This window comes from Castor canadensis, chromosome 5 (genome assembly GCF_047511655.1).
Source record: "Castor canadensis chromosome 5, mCasCan1.hap1v2, whole genome shotgun sequence".
Lineage (NCBI taxonomy): Eukaryota > Metazoa > Chordata > Mammalia > Rodentia > Castoridae > Castor > Castor canadensis.
This window is the reverse complement of record NC_133390.1, coordinates 68257667-68277463: the sequence shown is the minus strand read 5'-3', so window position 1 is coordinate 68277463 and position 19797 is coordinate 68257667. Positions and strand designations below refer to the sequence as shown.

At 40.9% G+C, this 19797-nt stretch overlaps 1 protein-coding gene across 1 annotated transcript in view; it reads left to right on the top strand.

Annotated features, from left to right (window-relative positions):
• The first annotated feature begins 9145 nt into the window (after window positions 1-9145).
• Lrrc58 (leucine rich repeat containing 58) overlaps window positions 9146-19797 on the top strand; it is a 28247-nt gene continuing 17595 nt past the window's right edge. The window contains exon 1 of the mRNA XM_020162133.2: window positions 9146-9679. Within this exon, the coding sequence (XP_020017722.1) occupies window positions 9177-9679 (503 nt within the window). The 5' untranslated portion in view covers window positions 9146-9176. The remainder of the gene's footprint in view (window positions 9680-19797) is intronic.

Below are 19797 nucleotides of genomic sequence, written 5' to 3'. Positions count from 1 at the left end.
AAGAAGGACTACGGTCAAGTTTCATGGAGGAAAAATTCTTAGGGATATAATATGCTTTTTCAGTGCAATACAATCTCATCCATTTTGAAGATATAAAAGTTTTCCATCATTCTGAAAAACAGAAATGCTAAGGCCCCAGTCAGACACAATCCTGGCTCTTCTGCAGTGCCGTTGCATTTTGTACTGCTGTATAGTACTCTATCTCTCTCATTTAATAAATTTATTTTTTAATGATCCTAATAGTAACAGAATTTTTTTTCAAAAATAGGAAATAATAATGAATATTAAAGTCCTTTTAATTCATCACCCAGAAAACCACTGTTACCATTTTGGAATATGCCTTTCAGTCTTTTTCTTTCTTCTTCTTTTTTTTTTTTTGGGGGGGTGGGACTGGGGTTTGAACTCTGCTTTGTGCTTGCAAAGCAGGTGCTCTACCACTTGAGCTACACCTCAAGTTCATTTTTTTTTTTTGTGGGACTGGAGTTTGAACTCAGGGCTTTGCGCTTGCAAAGCAGGCATTCCTCCAGTCCATTTCACTCTGAGTTATTTTGGAGATGGGGCCTTGCAAACTCTTTGTCTGGGCTGGCCTCAAACCATGACCCTCCCGATCTCAGCCTCCCAAGTATCTATGACTACAGATGTGAGCCATTGCCACCCAACTTTTTCTTTTTCTTTTTCTGGTGGTACTAGAGTTTGAACTCAGGGTCTCATGCTTGCTAAGCAGGTGCTCTACACTTGAGCCCTTTTTTGTTTTGTTTGGTTTAGAGAGTTTCATACTTTTGCCCAGGCTGGTCCAGATCACAGTCCCCCTACCTGTATCTCCCAAGTAGCTGAGATTACAGAAGTATACCAACTCACCCATCTTATTTGTTGAGAAGGAAGTCTTGCTAGCTTTTTGCCTGGGCTGGCCTCAAACCATGATCCTCCTGATCTCTACCTCTCAAGTAGCTGAGATTATAGCCATGAGCCACTGCACTAGGCCTTATATATGTATTTCTTTAAGAGAACACTATTTGTATACACACTTTAGTGTCCAATTTAATTTTCCTTCTGACACTTTTGTGAGCATTTCTCCATCATTAACTATTGCTATAACCTGGTCTACTGTGTCCAATAGTTATTTATATGCATATCTTATCACCCCAACTGTGATGTAAGTTCCTCAGGGGCAGGGCTGGGTCCTCATCATCTTTCATACACCCAGCATAGTATTTCATACATTGTAGGTCCAATAAGCATTTGCTGAATTAATTGAATCAAATTTAGTCGGATGTAAGGTTCTTATAAAGTTTCACTGTATAACAGGGAAAAAAAAGAAAGAAATAGCAACAACAAAAACCAAAAAGAAAAAAAAAGAATTCATAAACTACTAAAGATGAGTATAGGTTATGCTAAGACAGAAAATTCCAGGTGTGCACTCAGTGTTTGGCTTCAAAGCTTCTACCCTTTTACTCTGACTTGCAGAAAAACAGCAAGAAGTCCATGAAGTAGCTCCATGTGGTAACAAAAGCAGTAAGGGACCAGGCACGGTGGGAGCAGATACATCAACACCAACCACACTGTCAGTCACTTGACTCTACAGCCATGACCAACAATTTCTCCCAAATACCAGCCCCTTTATGGAAAGAGCTTACCTGGCTCACAACTGGTCCCCCTGATGAGCTGGGTGAGAAGCAGGTGAGATGGAGCCAGCAGTCTTCAAAGGGACAGTTGTGTGGCAGTCCCCAGAGAGATGGCTTGGAGACACTGTTATCACCAAGCTGTTGCCACGCACGCTCATGAGACAATGGTTCTATGTGTGTCAGAAAAAGTGTTTACAAGTTGTTAGGGTGGCAGAGTGGAACTAAAAGAATACCACAATGCCCAATGTGGGGAAATAGTCGGCACCCATTTTTTTTAAATCACATTTTTTGAAACAATGACATAATATGGGGGGAAGTGCTTGCTATTCAATTTTTGGTGAAAAAATAAAAATACAAAACAAACAAAGATACATGTGTATGATTTCAACTTTGTGGGGCACAATATACTTATAGGGGAAAAAAGAAATATACCAAAATGTTAACAGTGGTTATCTCTGGGTTGTTGAGATTGTGTGTATTTTAGTGTTTTCATTACCTATCTCTGGATTTTCTATAGTGACCTTTTACATTTACATTGCAAACAAATATAATTGGATAAACAAAGTAATAGAGAGACAGACTTATGCCCATATGGTACAGAGTGAAGGTACCGGAAGGAGTGAGCAAATGAGGTTTCTTTTGTGATGTTTGTGTCTCCTGTTGGTGCCTTGTCCATTGACCTGTAGGCTGAAGTTCAGTAGTGGCCATCTCAACATCTAGGTCTTAACTCAGTTGACCTAGTCCCAATCCTCAGCACAACCCAGGTAAACTTTCAGTTAATTTGGGTTCATTGAAAAAAAAAAAAAAACTCTTGAGACGGAATTCATATGCCATACAATTTACCCAAAGTGTACAATTCAGTGGGTTTAAGTATATTTAAACAATCAAATATCACTATTGATGATATATTTTTTTTTGAACAATTCCATTGTTTCCCCCAAAAGAACCCCTAACAACCATTAACTGTCACTCCTGGCCTTCCCTTCCCTTCAGCCTTTGCAACCATTAATCAACTTTCTGTCCCCTTACATTTGCCTGTTGTGGACATTTCATAAATAGAGGCATACAATAAGTGTTACTTTATGACTGCTTTCTTTCACTTTTATGTTAGCATAATGTTTTCAGGATTCACCCATGTAACACGTATCAACACTTCATAGTGTTGCTGAATAATTTTCAATTGTATGGATATACCACATATTATTTATTCTTTGTCAGTTTAGGAATATTTGGGATGATTCCATTTTTTTGTTATGATGAAAAATGCTGTTTTGAACATGCTGTTTTGAAGATTTTGTGATGGCCGTTTTCCTTTTCTCTTAGTCTACATCTAGAATTGGGACTGATGGGACAAATGCTAAATCCATGTTTTAAACTTTTTCAGACCAGCCAGAGGGTTTTCCAAAGTGACTATGCCACTTTTCATTCCCACCATCAGTCTATGAGGGTTCCATTGCTCATCTGTACCTCTTTTGTTTAGCCCTATCTACTTTGTTGAGCCCTCGTCGCTGGGTATGAGTGGAGTCTCCATGTGGTTTTGACTTGCATTTGCCTGATGGCTAGTGATACTAATCATCTTTTCATGTGTTCACTGGTGACTGGTGGATCTTCTTTGGAAAATTGTCTATTCAGATCCTTTTCCCTTTTAAATTTGTATTTTTCCTCAATAAGTTCTTGCCTACTCTCTGTCCTATACAGTAAATCTTTTGAAGGCAGTGATTGCATTTGTACAAAATCATGAGCACTGGATTTATATTCCACTATGATGGTATTCAGCTTCACCATAACTTGTGACTTGGCAAGTTAACAAATTTTCCCATACCTCAGGTATATTGTCTGTAAAATGGGGATAATGCCTACCTTATGGAATGATGTGAGGACTGAGTAAAATAGTGACCACAAAGTCTCTATGATAGTACTTGACACTTAGAAAATAATACAGGTAAAGCATTGTTTTTAGTAATATTTATGCCTTCCAATGTATACACATACAATAGGTGTTAAATAATTATTTGTGAATACATACTCTGAGGACTAAAATTATTTTAGCTCATTTATAATTGTAGGAGAAGTCAAACAACCTAATTATGAAACAGAGGCTGAGCAAGTAGATAAAATTAAGAAGATACGTAGTCACTCAAACTCCAGAACCTAGGCTTCACCAGGACTTAGAAGAACCCCTAAATGGAGTAGTCATGAGGATACTTTTGTATCTCTAATACATCATAGCCAAAGACACCAGACCCAAAGGTATCATGTCATTATTTGAGTCTTCAAAGTAGAAGGAGCCCCAATTTCAATAAAGAATCTTGGTTTGAGGAAAGATATTCAGGAAGCCACTTTAATCTATAAATTCTACAGCAAGAGTAAACTGAGGCAGAGGAAGGAACTGCTGATAACCATTTGGTAAACCTTAACTGGCTGGCCAAAGACTTACACTAGGCCCTTATAAATTCAACCATGACTTCTCATGATGGTTTGAAATACTTCAGCTCTCTTTGCCTCCATGCCTTAAACACAGAGTTACTGATTTTCTAAAGACTTCAACTCCAGTGATAGGAAGACTGCATCTTAGGGCAAGATGAATAAGCCAAAGTGAGAGGGATTCAGCTGTGGAAATTCAAAACTTTGCATGCCAGGCTGAACAACTGGCCTTCATCCAGTAAGCAATAAGGCGACATGGGGAAAAGACAGAAGGGAAAGAGATGGACTGAAATAGTAACAGCAATGCTTTAGAAAGATTAACTGGAATCAGAGATGATGGTAAGAATGGAGGTAGGAGTCATGAGGTCTTGCTATGACTTGAAGATGGATAGGACAACAAGCGTAAGTGTTAGGCAAGGAGAGTTTGGGTCAATCTCTCAAAGACTAAACTCCAAAACATGGCTCAGAGCAGACAGCCATGGTTTATATAGGAAATTGTGTAATCCTAACTAAAAAGTGTGTTCTCAATGCTCTCTCATCCTCAATCTGTGTCTCACAGGCAGTACTAGCACTCACTAGGTAGGCGCTCTACCACTTAAGCCACACCCCCAGCCCTTTCTGCATTGGTTATTTTTGATACAGTGTCTCACTTTATGCCCAAACTAGCCTGAATTGCCATCCTGTTTGTGCTGGGATGACAGGTGCACGCCATCATACCCAGACATTGATTGAGATGGTGTCTTGTGAACTTCTTGCCCAGGTTGACCTCGAACTGCAATCCTCCTGATCCTAGCCTCCCAGGTAGCTAGGATTCCAGACCTGAACCACTGCACTTAACTCCAACTTTGTTTCTCTTCACACTGATCATGATGTAACAAGTAACAAAGAGTAACAGTTATACACAATAACTACTACTATATTACTAGCTAAATAATAATTGCCCGTAGCTGTGGATTACTTTGTGCTACCTACTATGTTAAGGACTTTAGATTCAAGCTTTACAATGACTCTATGAAACATATAATATACTTCATAATACTGATGTTGAAATCAAGGCTTTAGAAGATTAAGCAACAAATCAAGATGAAGGGAAATCTGATTTCCAGAGGTGGGTTTTGAAACCCAGAACTAATAAAAGGCAAACCTCACCCATATATTGCCGCTTAGTTAGTTTTTGAGAGGGTTATCCACTTAGATTATTTCTTGGTTTCTTGCAGTCAATAGGTCAATGGGACCTATCATTAGGATTCCAAAATTATTCATGTATTTAATTCATTCAGTCACTGTTTGCAGAGTACCTACTCTGTCTTGGGTATGCCGTGGTAAACAGCTGATGTTCCTAAACTCAGGAAGCTTAGAAAGAGTGACTGAGAAGGCCACTCATTTGGCCTCGTTTTTTTCTTCTCTGGAAATATCCTGAAATGCATTTAATTTGATCAAGTGTAGACTAAAGGTCAACTTTTGATAAATGGTTGATATGCCACAGACTTCCTCGACTCTCTGTAGTCCATATTCCTTTTCCTAAGTAGTGCCTTATATTGTCTCCTCTCTCTTCCCACTCTCTAGAGCCCCCACTGCTCACATCTCCTTCAGCTAGCCACAGATAGAACCCACCCAAGTGTAAGGATCCACAGCACCAAAGCTTTTCCACTTCACAGTTGTCAGCACTCTCTAGGCTGACTGAATGGTTTCAGGGCCCCCAGAAAGGTTGAAGATGCTGCTTAATTCAGACCCATTTGGCTGCACTGGAGACGCAACCATGGTAGCTCAGATAGAGAAGCCTTATGATAACAAGCAACTAAGAGAGTCGCCCACTAATCCAGCTGTTGACAAAGCTGGCTTCAATAAAGCTGCACCTGAGCACCATTCTGATTTAAGGTGGCCCTAGACCCAAACAGAGGTATTTCTTTTAATTTTTTACACTTATGTTCTACAATTGACAAAACTCAGCAGCATTTCATATGCCTGCCTCTTTCTGGTCTGCTACCAACTGTAGTTTCCCTCTGGGCTCTCACAAGCTCCCAGGTTAAATTCCTGGGAGAGATGAAAACCCACACACATACACACACACTTTTCATTTTGGGCAGGCTTTCCAAGTGCTAGGCCACCAGGCAATTTGTAGCTCTAATCAACTGTGGTCCTAAAACAGGGTCATGTTGACACAAGAACTGCACCCCAAATTTTCTTCAGTTCAGATGCTTTCAGATAAGTGCTCTATTCCAGTTCTGTGTCTGAGGTCCCCCAATCTCCAAGACAAATGCCCTGCCTCTAATGATTACAGTATTTTGAAATACTATAAATGGATAAATGCTATCTGCAATACTATCAACACACTATTTGCCAAGATCTTATCATTGTGTTGAATACTAAAAAAAATCACTAAAGTGGGTTCAAGAGAGCAGTGTGGTGTAATTGAAAGGTTCCGGACTTTGGAGTCACATAGACGTAAGACTGAATTTCTACCTTGCCTGTCACTCTCTGCGTCATACTAAACAATTACTCATCTTTTTTGAGTTTGAATTTCCTCATCTCTAAACTGGGAATAAAAATTCCTTTTTGAGCCAGGTATGGTGGCGTATGTCTGTGACCCAAGCACTCAGGAGGCTGAGGCAGGAGCTTGTAAGTTCAAGGCCAGACCTGGCTATACAGTGAGAACTTGTCTCAAAAAAAAAAAAAATTATATCAAATTTAGAAGTTACTTTTATCTGATGTGATAAATAAAATTACATTTCAATTCTTGATAAATATGGCCCAGTGCTGCAGCTCAGGGCTCACACCTGTAATCTGAGCTACTTTGAAAGTGGAGATTGGGAGGATTAAGGTTTCAGGGCAGCAGGCAAAAAGCTAGTGAGACCACCATTTCGACCAATAGCTGGGCACAGTGGTGAACATCTGCAATACCAGCTACACAGGAAGCATAAATAGGAGGACTGTGGTCCTGGCTGGCCTGGACAAAAACGTGAAACCCTATCCCCAAAATAACTAAAGCAAACAGGGCTGGAGATCCTGCCTAGTAAGTCTGAGAATCTGAGATTAAACCTTAGTCACACACACACACACACACACACACACACGAAATGAGTGCTTGGTAAGTATTAGCTCCTTTTAATATTTACAAATACAGTTATTCTAAAGATACGGGAGGGCCTGGCATGGTGGTACAGTACTGTAATCCCAGCTACTCAGGAGGCAGACATAGGAGGACTGCTCTACAAGGCCAGCCTGGCAAAAATGCCAGACCCTATCCAAAAACAAACTAAAGCAAAAAAGTGCTGGGGCATGGCTCAAATGACAGAGGACTGCTGTCCCTGAGTTCAAACCCAAGAATCATTAAAAAAAAGATATAGAGCTCCTACCATGAAGCAGGCACTGTGTTAGGGGCTGGGGATAAAATTAGAAAGGAGGCAGCTCCTCTCAAGGACCTTTCAATCCCATCCAACTAGTCAAAAAATCAGGCAGTTAACTAAAATACACTAATCCAATCTAAGTTATCTTGGATTGTGCCTGCAATGGGTGTGGGAGGAAGAATAAAAAAATGAAAATAAAGGTAGCCATTCTGTACAAATAGGAGCCTACTCTAACTGAACAAGAGACAAGCATTTTACTCTGAAACTGTCATCTTGCCAATAGCTTCAAAAAGGCAGAAACACAGTTTCAGCACTGGAAGGCAGTTTCTCAAGTATCTCAGCAGTCCAGTGACCTGTAACTCCCTAAATTCAACACCTAGAGTGTTGCAGCCTTTATTAGGTAGGCCCCACTACAACTCTACAAGCTGTCACTTTGCCCACTTCTTCACTTACATCACTTTTTCTATTTCCTTTCCTCCATTCTATATAATGTGGAGTTCTATCCTATGTGATTACTCAAACTTTCTACCTTGTAACATCTTAACTCTTCAAATTATTTCAGTTTACATTTGTCACCTTATTTTTATCACCAATACACATTTTAAGAACAAAAATTTTATTACTTTAAATATTTTCGATTGTCATATATTAGGACTACTACTAGAATGTTAGTGTGATCTGAAATAAGGATCATTTAAGAAAAGATCCTTTCAAAACAGATGCCTGCAAGACACTTGTAGGTTTTAAAAAATATTTCCTACGTGGACTGTTCAAATGACAAGAGAAAATTCTCCCACTACCACCAGAAATTAAAGTTTGGCTGTGGAACAAGAGGCACACAGTTTCTCACACAAATAAGTGACAAGAAAAAAAGTTATTATTTTAGGAAGAAAGCAATTTAATGTCATCGACTACACACAACTATTTAACTTTCTTATGCATATGCTTTGTAAGTAAATAAGCTATTTTCTTATTTCTACTATGATTTTTCAAAATTACAAAATGTTCTTTGAGAAAGTGAATTTGGGACAAGTATACAAATATGTTCATTACAATTACTAAAGTCCGAGTCAGGATTTTCCCAGTTAAACTGTATTAAAATCTCAATGCTTTGTTAGTCCTTACACTGACCAATTAATAGGCTCTATCTCAAGTGGAAGGAAGCTCTTCCATTGAGCCCCCAAATTCATTCCTAGTCCCTGTAACTTAGACCAAAAACCAGAAGGCTTCTACAGTTGATTAAGGTGGGCAAAAGTCCTTACTTATACCTTTTATCATGCTTTTTAACAAAGGAGCAAGCGGGGAAGGCACTGTGGCCGTGTTGCGAACGGGAAAACCGAAATGGAGTCAAGTCCCTGCCCAGGGGCCAGGGCCATGTGACAGTGGATGGAGGCAGGACCCGGGGGTCTGGCTCTCGGCGCCTGCAGCCGGGCCCAGGTCCCGAGTGAAAGCAGGGAGGGCGGCGCCCGCGGCGCGTGAAGGCCAGGCCAGATACGCAGTCCCGGGGCTGCGTGCCAAGGCGGCCGGGGACGGGCCACCGACGCGGGCGATTATAAAGCGCGGCGGCGCGCCGAGCGAGCACAGCCGGCGGCCCGGGCCACCTCGGCCGCGCCGCAGCTCCGCAGTCAAGTCCGCGCCGCGCGCCACGTGAGGCGGAGCCCGCCCCGAGCAGCGCGCGCGCTCCGCGCCGGGCGTCGCGTGACTCGGCCGGGGCGCGGAGTTAGCGCCGGCCCGCGCCACTTCCGACGCAGCGCTCGCATCGGGTTCCGGGGCGGCCGCGGGGATGGAGGAGGCCGGAGCGGCGGCGGCGGCCGCGGCCGGGGAGGCCGAGCTGAACTGGTCCCGCCTGAGTGTGTCCACCGAGACGCTCGAGTCGGAGCTGGAGGCGCGCGCCGAGGAGCGGCGCGGCTCGCGGGAGGCGCTGCTGCGGCTGCTGCTGCCGCACAACCGTCTGGTGTCGCTGCCGCGGGCGCTGGGCAGCGGCTTCCCGCACCTCCAGCTGCTGGACGTGAGCGGCAACGCGCTTACGGCGCTCGGACCCGAGCTGCTGGCTCTCAGCGGCCTGCGCACGCTGCTGGCCAGGAACAACCGGCTCGGCGGGCCCGGCGCGCTGCCCAAGGGCCTGGCCCAGTCGCCGCTGTGCCGCAGCCTCCAGGTGCTCAACCTCAGCGGCAACCTCTTCCAGGAGGTGCCCGCCTCGCTGCTGGAGCTGCGCGCGCTGCACACCCTCAGCCTGGGCGGCAACCAGCTGCAGAGCATCCCGGCCGAGATCGAGAACTTGCGGAGGTGAGCCTGGGCCGGGGGCGTCCGGTACTTGTCACTGTGTCACTTGTGGGGTGGTGGGTGCTGCCCCGCCTCCCCTCCCCCACCCTTCCCCCAGGTGTAGTTAAAAATCTTGTGAGTCGCGTGTTGTTTGGGAGGTTGTGTTGGGTCTCTGCGGATTTTCCAGGCATTTTTGCTGACTTTGTTTCTTAGGTCTGGGGGAGTGTGAGCTGAACTGAGTGGGTACTCATTAACAGATGTAAAGGTTGTCCCTTCCTTGCTCAGTCTTCAGTGGTTTTCCATGCCTGCAGATCAAAGTGCATGCCTTGCAGCGAGGGCAGAAGGGGTGCTCCGATCTGCCCCCCTCGCCAGTTTCCAGCTACCTTTGTAGCAGTGTCAGCAGTGCCATTTGCGGAGTTAGTGGGCCATGCACTTGCCCAGCTTGGAGGTGTTGGCACACAGAGGTGCTCACTCCATATGTAAGGAATGGATACAGAGCCTCTGTCCTTGTCCTTTTACCTGGAAGTTTTCTTCACCTGGCCAACTCCTATTCATTCTTCAAAACCTATCTCAGAAATCACCAGTATGGGTCCTTTCTTTGCTGTTTCCTGGATAACAACTCGTTTTTTGCTAAATTGTACTTCTGTACTTCATTCATCTTAGCATTGTACTTCTCTTATTAAGTACAATTCGTGGTCTTAGGAAGTTGTCTGCCTCACCTGCTATATTATTCGTAAATGTATATTGAATTTCATACAAAGAGGAAGTTAAAAAACAGGATATAAAAGTGCCCTAGAGGCGCCCTACAGGGAGTGGGAAATAGAATAAGAACAGTGAAATTGGCAAAATGTCTTTACCTCCTTTATTGAATTTGGGGGATAACAAGAATGCTAGAGCTGAGAGGAACTTCAGTGTTAAGTGCAGTGAAAAGACCATTAGCCTGGCAATAAGAACTCTTGGTGTCCTGGCCTTAGGCAGGTTACTTGACAGATCCTAACTATAGCTTCCGAATCTGCAAAGTGAAGCATTTGGACAAGACGTTCCTTCATTTCTCCTCAGGAGAGATTTACTGAGCACTTGGCCTGTTCCAGAAATGTCCTAGTGCTGGGGACGCAGTGGTCAATATGACCCTGTCCTCAGGGAGGAGACAGACTAAACAACTAACTATAAGCCTCATTAGTTAATTACAGTGGCAGTTATTTCTGTGAAGATATACAGAATGCCTGGAGTCAAAATAACAGAGGGACTTGATGGGTTTTAGCCTTTGAGCAAGTGACAGTTGAGCTTTTGAAGAAAGAGTAAGAATAGGGTGGAAATGGTGGGAATCAGTCCAGGGAGAAGGAGCAGTGTGTGTGAAAGCCAGAGGTGAGAAGGAAAGTCACGTCTAAAAGATGGACATTGTGCTAGAAAGAGCAGCAGGGAAAGTGGCACATGCAAATTTGGTTCAGATGAGCCACGTGTCACATCTGAAAGGCTTGGTAGAATTTGGATTTCATTCTCTTAAGTGCACACCTGTCTTGTTGCTGTGAAGAAGTAGAGTTGGCTGAAGACGAGAGAGGATTTTAAGGCTGGTTAGAAGGAAGCCATTGCAGTAGACAAGAAATGACAGCAGCTTACAACAGGGTGTGCTAGGAGAAGTTAGAAGGATTGGAGATTTAGAGGTAAAATTGACAGTCCTTGGTTCCTTTTAATTTAATGTTTAAAATTCCAACTTTCTCATTTGCATTTCAATATACTAAGGAACCCATTATATGGGAAGTAGGCAAAAATCTCACATATGGACATACTTTAAAAATGCCCTGTCATAGATGCTCAATATATGCTTTTTAAATTGTCACGATTCTATGAAGTGACATAATCCACTTTTCCAGAGGAAGAAATGGAGTCTTAGAGGAATTGTCTCAGAATCACAAAGCCAGGAAGTGGTGAAACTGAATTTAACCTCTAGGGCCTCTGATGCCAAACATCCGTTTTCCACCATAGCAAAGTAGGATTAGAACCTGAGTTTTGGACTTCTGTTATGTTGCATATGTTATCAGAATAAGTCCGAGTCATTTACCTGCTTGACCTAATTTTCTAGGCTTACAATTGGCTATTGGTCATTGTAACATTGGTTCCATAATGTGTGAAGTCTTTTACGTCATTGTTTTTACTTTTTACTTGTATGCTGTATTTCTCTTTGCTGGTGGGAATCAGTAAAGGTTTAGGCCACGAACTCTGGTTGATTGTAAGCCAAAAGAGTAATGTAGAGTTATTTCCTACAGCTAGAAGCAGCCTTGGCAGTGACCTTGTTCACCTCCTTCTTTTTATGGATGAGAAACTGTGATTTCACATTAGTGACAGTGAGAGTTTTATGGTTCAGCCCTCAAACACTGCTTAGTACTCACTGCTAAAATAATGCATTAAAATTTCAAAAATGAATGATGGTGGTTCAGCCACCTGAACCTTAAGTAGCTACCACAAGACACCCTCTTCTCTCAGAAATGAGTTGGATTCTCTCAGCCCCATTGGTATCCCTGATGCACGTTATACTTGGCCATGCCATTTTTTCTTTTTCCTTTTTTTTTTCCTGTGATGCTGGGGATGGAACCCATGGCCTTGCACATGGTAGGCCATCATTCTACCACTGAGCTGTGGCATGTTGCTTTTTAAGCTAGGTTTTAGTATTTTGACAGGAAAGACAAGATCATCTGTCCTCTTTAAAAATAATTTTAAGGCCTGGGCATGTTGGTGCACATCTGTAATCCCAGCTACTCAGGAGGCAGAGGTAGGAGAATTGTGGTTAAAGGTAAGAGAGTGAGACAAACAAAGGAGAGCAAAAAGGGCTAGGGGTGTGGGCGAAGTGACAGAGCACTAGCAAGCACATAGGCCCCACTGCCATCCAAAAAAAAAAAGAACAACTTACATTGTGCAGAGTATATAATCCATGAAAACTTCTCCCTTTCTCCCATCCATCAATGTTCCAGGAAGGATTAACAAAACAAATATTCTTGGTTTAGGTGGTACCATTGACCTCTCCACATTTATGTTTTTTGTACTGTGCTACAATGGCAAAATCTTAAAAAAAAAAAAAAAAAAAAAAGAAAAGTTTCTGAAAGATCACTTTCAAAGTATGACAAATGAGTGTTGAAAGCCTTATTTTATGATTAAGTTTGATCCCCTGAAGTAAATTAACCTATCAGTGCAAATTGAAGGTGGTAAACATAGATTCTGTGTGCTAAAGTGTGAGGCTAATCTTCAGCAGATAAGTTTAACTTACTAGTTTTTATATGGGCAAACTTGGATTTGTTTCACAATGCTAAAAAAAAGTAGGAGTAATTCATATTTCTTCTGAACTTTTACCTTTTATTCCTGTTAGCTCAGATACTAATTGAGAAAGAGCTTGATCATTTATTTTCACTGGACAACCACATTTTAAGTAAATGAGAGCTGAGGGCTTTTGGCATCCAGGGTGCCAGATGTTTGGAGAGCCGGTGTGAGCCAACTGAGTTTCATTGATATTTTTCCCCTGTCTGTTCTTAAGTAATGCCTTTCCTTTTCTGTTAGTGACCCTTCATTATGTTTAATTTGGTTTTAGAAGATAAAGATGTGAGGATTATGACAAAACCAAAGCTAAAAATAAATGTCCTGAAATGTTTGGAAGCTAATGTATAATAGGGGGGATATCTTAGGAAAAAGACAGGTGGCTCAAGATGATAAATAGAATATGGTAGAGTCTGTGATTCCCTCTGACTTTTTCCGTTTACAAGGCCTTCACGTAAGGCAAACACTGGAAGATGATGCCTCTAGTCCTGTGTCTACTTGAAATGTATAATGTCCTTTATTCCTATGTGGAATGACAATATTTGAAAATGATTTATATAGGAATGCTACTTCAAGAAAACTTTATTGAAAATGAATGATTATTATCATGTGTTTCTCTTGCTGTGTGTTTCCTGCCTCTTTGTACATTCCTAACTCATTTTACTTCCATCTCCCTTTAATCAACCACATAGCATAGGACTAGTATATCTTGTATTATATCTAATGTCATATTTATTGGTGTAGAGAAGCAAAAAGCATTTGCTGCTTAACTTGTGGTTTGGGGCCTAGTGTATTTTTCCAGTGGGTCATTGGTCCTTGACAGAGAAAAGGCACCCACTTGCTGATAAACTTCAAGAAGCAAAATTAAGATTGGTCTGTTAATGTTAAGCAAAAAAGAATGGAAAAATTCATTCCGTAAATTTAGCAAATGATTTTCCTATTTTCTAAATTTATCAAACACTGAAAGAATTATTTCAACTGATTAATAGAGGTGCAGTGTTGACAAATAAAGAACCTTTAAATAACCACAATTTTGCTTCAAATTGAACAATAGTTTTCTTTCTAATTACAGAGAAGCATGTTTGGAAACAGTAGGGTATCTTAGACATTTAATTCCCATAAATTATTGAAAAGTTTTTAATTCCTAGAACTTTAGAAATTTGAGTTTGAAAGTGAAAAATAAGGCTTAGGCATGGTGGCTCACACCTGTAATCTCAGCTATTCAAGAGGCAGAGATTGGAAGGGCTAGGGTTTTGTGGTAGAATGTCTGCCTAGCAAGCATGAGGCCCAGAGCTCAAACCCCAATAATTACCAAGAAGAAAGAAAATGATACTTGTCAGTTACAAAAGAGAATTTATAGTACATCATTTCAAAATCACAGGCTTGGTTATAATTTAGAATTTCGAGATTCTTCTCAACCAAAATCACAATACCACTTTGGCATCTTTCTGCTAGAGTACCTCCCCAGCCCACTCCCAAAGCTCTGAGAGAAAACATCGGGTAGTAACTACCAGAGACTAGCTCCTCTTAGGTACTGACTATAACTTCAGGCTGCTGTAACAAAATACCATAAACTGTTTAAACAGAAATTTGTTTCTCATGGCTCAGGACTCTGAGATGGACTGTCAGATTCAGGGTCTGATGAAGGCTGGCTTCTGGTTCATAAATCAATCTTTTTTTATTAGGATCTATTCATTGTACGGGAGGATTCATTGTGACAATTCCAAATAGGCTCATATTGTACATTGGCTAGATCATCCCCACTGTCTTTCCCCCTACACCCCTCCCTGCCTGATTTAAAACTATTGCCAGAGGTTTCTTTGTTCTATTTCATATAAATTTGTGAAGTCCATCAACCATATTCTCTCACCTTAATCTCCTTCGTTCACTCTCCCGCCTCCCACAAGAACCTCCCCCCTCCCCACACACACACTGTACCTATTTTACAGTCCTGTCTGTTGTTACCATCTAAGTCGATGTTCAAAAGGGTTTTTCAGTGTATCCCCCATGTTAAGTATACTTTTCTTCGGTCTGTTCAACCCCTTCCATTACTCTCCCTTATCCCTTTGCTCCTACTCCCCATTTTCAACAGCTTTCAATATATATCCTTGTATCTTCTACCTTCACAGATGTTATGTTTTATGATATTGTTGATGCTTTATCATTCTCTTTTCTTTTCCCGTCTTCTCCAAGTTCCATAGAGTAGTTCCACTATTACAGACATGTTCACACACAGCGGAGAAAGGAAGCAAGCTCCCTCTGGACATTCAGAAGGACACTAAGCCCATTCCTGAGTGCTGTATCCTCCTGACTTTGTCTAACCCTAATTGCTGCTCAAAGACAACACCTCTTAATAACATCCTGTTAGGCCTCAGTGTTTAAATGTGAGTTCGGGGAGGATGTAAGCAATTGGTCCTTAACACTTACTTAAGCAAATGTGGAACAGTAATTATACTTTCCCTCAGACTCACTCTTCACTTTGTTTTCTTTTCTGCCCACTAAACCATATTGCAACTTGTTATTTAATTATTGAATCCATAAATTAAATTACTTACAAGTTTGCTAAACTTCCTCCCCCCAATAGTATTCTTATTAAAACAGCTACTTTTCCAGGGTAGTTTTGTTGTTTGAGCTCCAAATAATACAGTTCAGGTAGCTGTCATTGAAAAATAGGCATTGCTGAGCATTAATGTATGCCATATTTGGTAGGATCAAAACAAAAGGATCCTGGCAAGGATCCTCTTCACCAGTACTTAGGCACCTAAGTGTATTGTAACCACTTAATTCTTTCTACAAGGTAATCTTTGAAAGCAGAAAAAAATAACATACCAAAATTACTTGTCTGCTTATCTATTCTAAGCATTATAAATCTAGTGAGAGAAATGCAAACTTGAAAAGCTTTACATAATCAGAAATAGAAAAAGGTGTATCATTAATCTGTTAAAAACTAGGCAGCTTCAGATTCTGGTTGGCTATGAGGTGATTCAATAAATGGGAGAAATGACACCTGAGGATATACATATAGTAAGGCTATCAGTAAAGGACTTTAAAATAGATGTTTCCTAACTTCAGAGAGGTAGAGGAAGGAACCTCATCTATGAAACAAGTAGAATGAAGAAATGCACAGTATTCCCCTTTAGCTCTCCCTTTCCTGAGTTTCAGTTACTTAAGATCAACCATGGTCCAAAAATATTCAATGGAAAATTGCAGAATTTAGCATTTCGTAAGTTCTGAATTGCTTAAAGCAGATTCAGCTTTAAATTAAAGTAAGTTCTAAAAGCAAAACAGACCACCTACGGGAACAGTAGTGCTATTGCTGTAATGTGATTTTTTTTTTCCATTTTTCTTTTATTATTCATATGTACATACAAGGCTTGGGTCATTTCTCCCCCCTGCCCCCACCCCCTCCCTTACCACCCACTCTGCCCCCTCCCTCTTCCCCCCAACCCCTCAATACCCAGCAGAAACTATTTTGCCCTTATTTCTAATTTTGTTGTAGAGAGAGTATAAGCAATAATAGGAAGGAACAAGGGTTTTTGCTGGTTGAGATAAGGATAGCTATACAGGGCATTGACTCACATTGATTTCCTGTGCGTGGGTGTTACCTTCTAGGTTAATTCTTCTTGAACTAACCTTTTCTCTAGTACCTGTTCCCCTTTTCCTATTGGCCTCAGTTGCTTTAAGGTATCTGCTTTAGTTTCTCTGCATTAAGGGCAACAAATGCTAGCTAGTTTTTTAGGTGTCTTACCTATCCTCACCCCTCCCTTGTGTGCTCTCGCTTTTATCATGTGCTCATAGTCCAATCCCCTTGTTGTGTTTGCCCTTGATCTAATGTCCACATATGAGGGAGAACATACGATTTTTGATTTTTTGAGCCAGGCTAACCTCACTCAGAATGATGTTCTCCAATTCCATCCATTTACCAGCGAATGATAACATTTCGTTCTTCTTCATGGCTGCATAAAATTCCATTGTGTATAGATACCACATTTTCTTAATCCATTCGTCAGTGGTGGGGCATCTTGGCTGTTTCCATAACTTGGCTATTGTGAATAGTGCCGCAATAAACATGGATGTGCAGGTACCTCTGGAGTAACAGTCTTTTGGGTATATCCCCAAGAGTGGTATTGCTGGATCAGATGGTAGATCGATGTCCAGCTTTTTAAGTAGCCTCCAAATTTTTTTCCAGAGTGGTTGTACTAGTTTACATTCCCACCAACAGTGTAAGAGGGTTCCTTTTTCCCCGCATCCTCGCCAACACCTGTTGTTGGTGGTGTTGCTGATGATGGCTATTCTAACAGGGGTGAGGTGGAATCTTAGTGTGGTTTTAATTTGCATTTCCTTTATTGCTAGAGATGGTGAGCATTTTTTCATGTGTTTTTTGGCCATTTGAATTTCTTCTTTTGAGAAAGTTCTGTTTAGTTCACGTGCCCATTTCTTTATTGGTTCATTAGTTTTGGGAGAATTTAGTTTTTTAAGTTCCCTGTATATTCTGGTTATCAGTCCTTTGTCTGATGTATAGTTGGCAAATATTTTCTCCCACTCTGTGGGTGTTCTCTTCAGTTTAGAGACCATTTCTTTTGATGAACAGAAGCTTTTTAGTTTTATGAGGTCCCATTTATCTATGCTATCTCTTAGTTGCTGTGCTGCTGGGGTTTCATTGAGAAAGTTCTTACCTATACCTACTAACTCCAGAGTATTTCCTACTCTTTCTTGTATCAACTTAAGAGTTTGGGGTCTGATATTTGTAATGTGATTAAGGAAGCAGCATCTTCCTGGTGCTAAGGAAAAGTGGTCACCCACCTGGAATGTCATGCCCAGCCAACCAAATATTGAAGAGAGACAAAGGAACCAAAAGACTCAATGAGTTCTTGCTGAAGGAATCTGCAAAGAGTATAGTTCAAGAAAAGTGAATTTAAAGGAATATTAGAAACAGTGGTGAACAAAGAAATCAGTAAAAAAAAAATTTTGATAAATATGGATAATGGCTGGTTAAAAATAAATTTATTTCTCAACAATAAATTGGTAGAAAGTTATAAGAACAAAAGGAGTGGAGCATGGTTGTGTGTTTGGGAGTGGAAAAACAAAATAAAAATAGCACATACAACTCAAAAGAGTAGGAGGACTACAACAAAAGGAAGCTGAGCAACAGTAGGTAGAAGTGAAAGCAAAAAGACAAACACTGACACATACCATTGCAGTAGAGAACTCTTGTGCCCTGTTTACAAGAGTTATACTTAAAAATACACCAGTGAATTAAAAGCAAAAGCATAGAAGAAGATAAACTGGGCAGGTGTGTGGCTTCTCATCTGAACTGCTTTGATTTGTTTTCAAGCAGTATTGGGGGTTGAACTCAAAGCCTTGCTAGTCTTGAGTTATGTCCCCAGCATCTGAACTGCTTTGAGCTCCAGACTACCTCTGCATCCCTTCTCCAGCTAAGTGTGATCCTTTTAAAATGTGAGTCAAGTGATACAACTAGCCTTTGTTCAAAACCCATCCTACCTAGGGTAAAATTCAAAATCATTAAAAGGTTTTGTGATCTGGCCCTCCCAGACCACCGCTTGTAACCTCTGACTACACATTCCTACCTCTGTCTCATCTACCCACACCATCTCTGATGAGACTTCACAACACACCAGTTTTCCATCTCAGGGGCTCGGAGATTGCTTCTTACAGATCTACATTCAGATGGCATACTCTAAGAGAAACCTTCCCTGACCACCTTGTCTGAAGATCCACCTCCATCACCACTTGGTTACCTCCCTTTTCCCTTACAGCACTTAAAACTCTCTGCCATAAGAGACATGCATGTATCCTCATACTAGAATGCAAGATTCCTTCTTCAGATCAACACCTTGATCATATTTACACTGTGGGTTACACTATGGGCCCTGGAATGGCACAGGGCACATGGTAGGTGTTAGTTTGTATTTGTTGACAAGGCATTTTATATACCATATAATAATATTGCTCCATTTTAAAGACAAGGAAGCAAATAACTAGCTCACATTTTTATACTAGTAAGTGGTAGAAGTGGAGCTGAGTGATATAAATATAACAAAAACAAACTAAAAACAGGCATGTGGGTACATTCTGTAATTCCAACACCTCCAGAGGCAGTGGCAGGAGGATCAAGAATTGCAGGCCAGCCTAGGCTGCATAGTAAGACTCTGCATCAAAAACACAAAACAAAATAACAGCAAGACCAACAAACATACCCAGAAACCTGAAGGCAGTCTTGATAATCAGAGGAAATGCATTTCAGGAAAATGGATTTAAAGGAACAAAGAAAGTGTTTCATATGAAACATCTGAAAGATTTAAATTCTTAAGGAACACTTCAAGAAGTTTTAGAAGTCAAGAACTTGAGTATACACAGGATAGCATCTATATATTGAGAGAAAAATTTACAGCTCCAAAGGGAAGAAGGGAAAATAATAAGAGAAACTATAGTTTTTGAATTTCTCACTTTACACGCTCAATAGGCATCTTTAAACATGCTCAATAAGCATCTTTAAATACAAATAAAATATGAACAAAAGTTAGACCACAAAGGAACAAAGTTATCCAGAATGTATATTTGGCAACAAGCTCACAACAAATGAATGAATAAAACTCATCTAACCCATGAGAGAGATGGGTCAATGATATGAACAGGAAATTCTTTAAAGATGTACAAGTGGCCAAAATATATTAAATGTCACTAGTGATAATGGAACAACAGATCTGCGTATTGGAGGTGTAGAATGGTACCATTTTTTTACACTATCAAATTGTTGTAAAAAATTCTAGCAGGTGATAATACTAAGTGCTGGCAAGGTTATGGGGTAAGGACTGCTC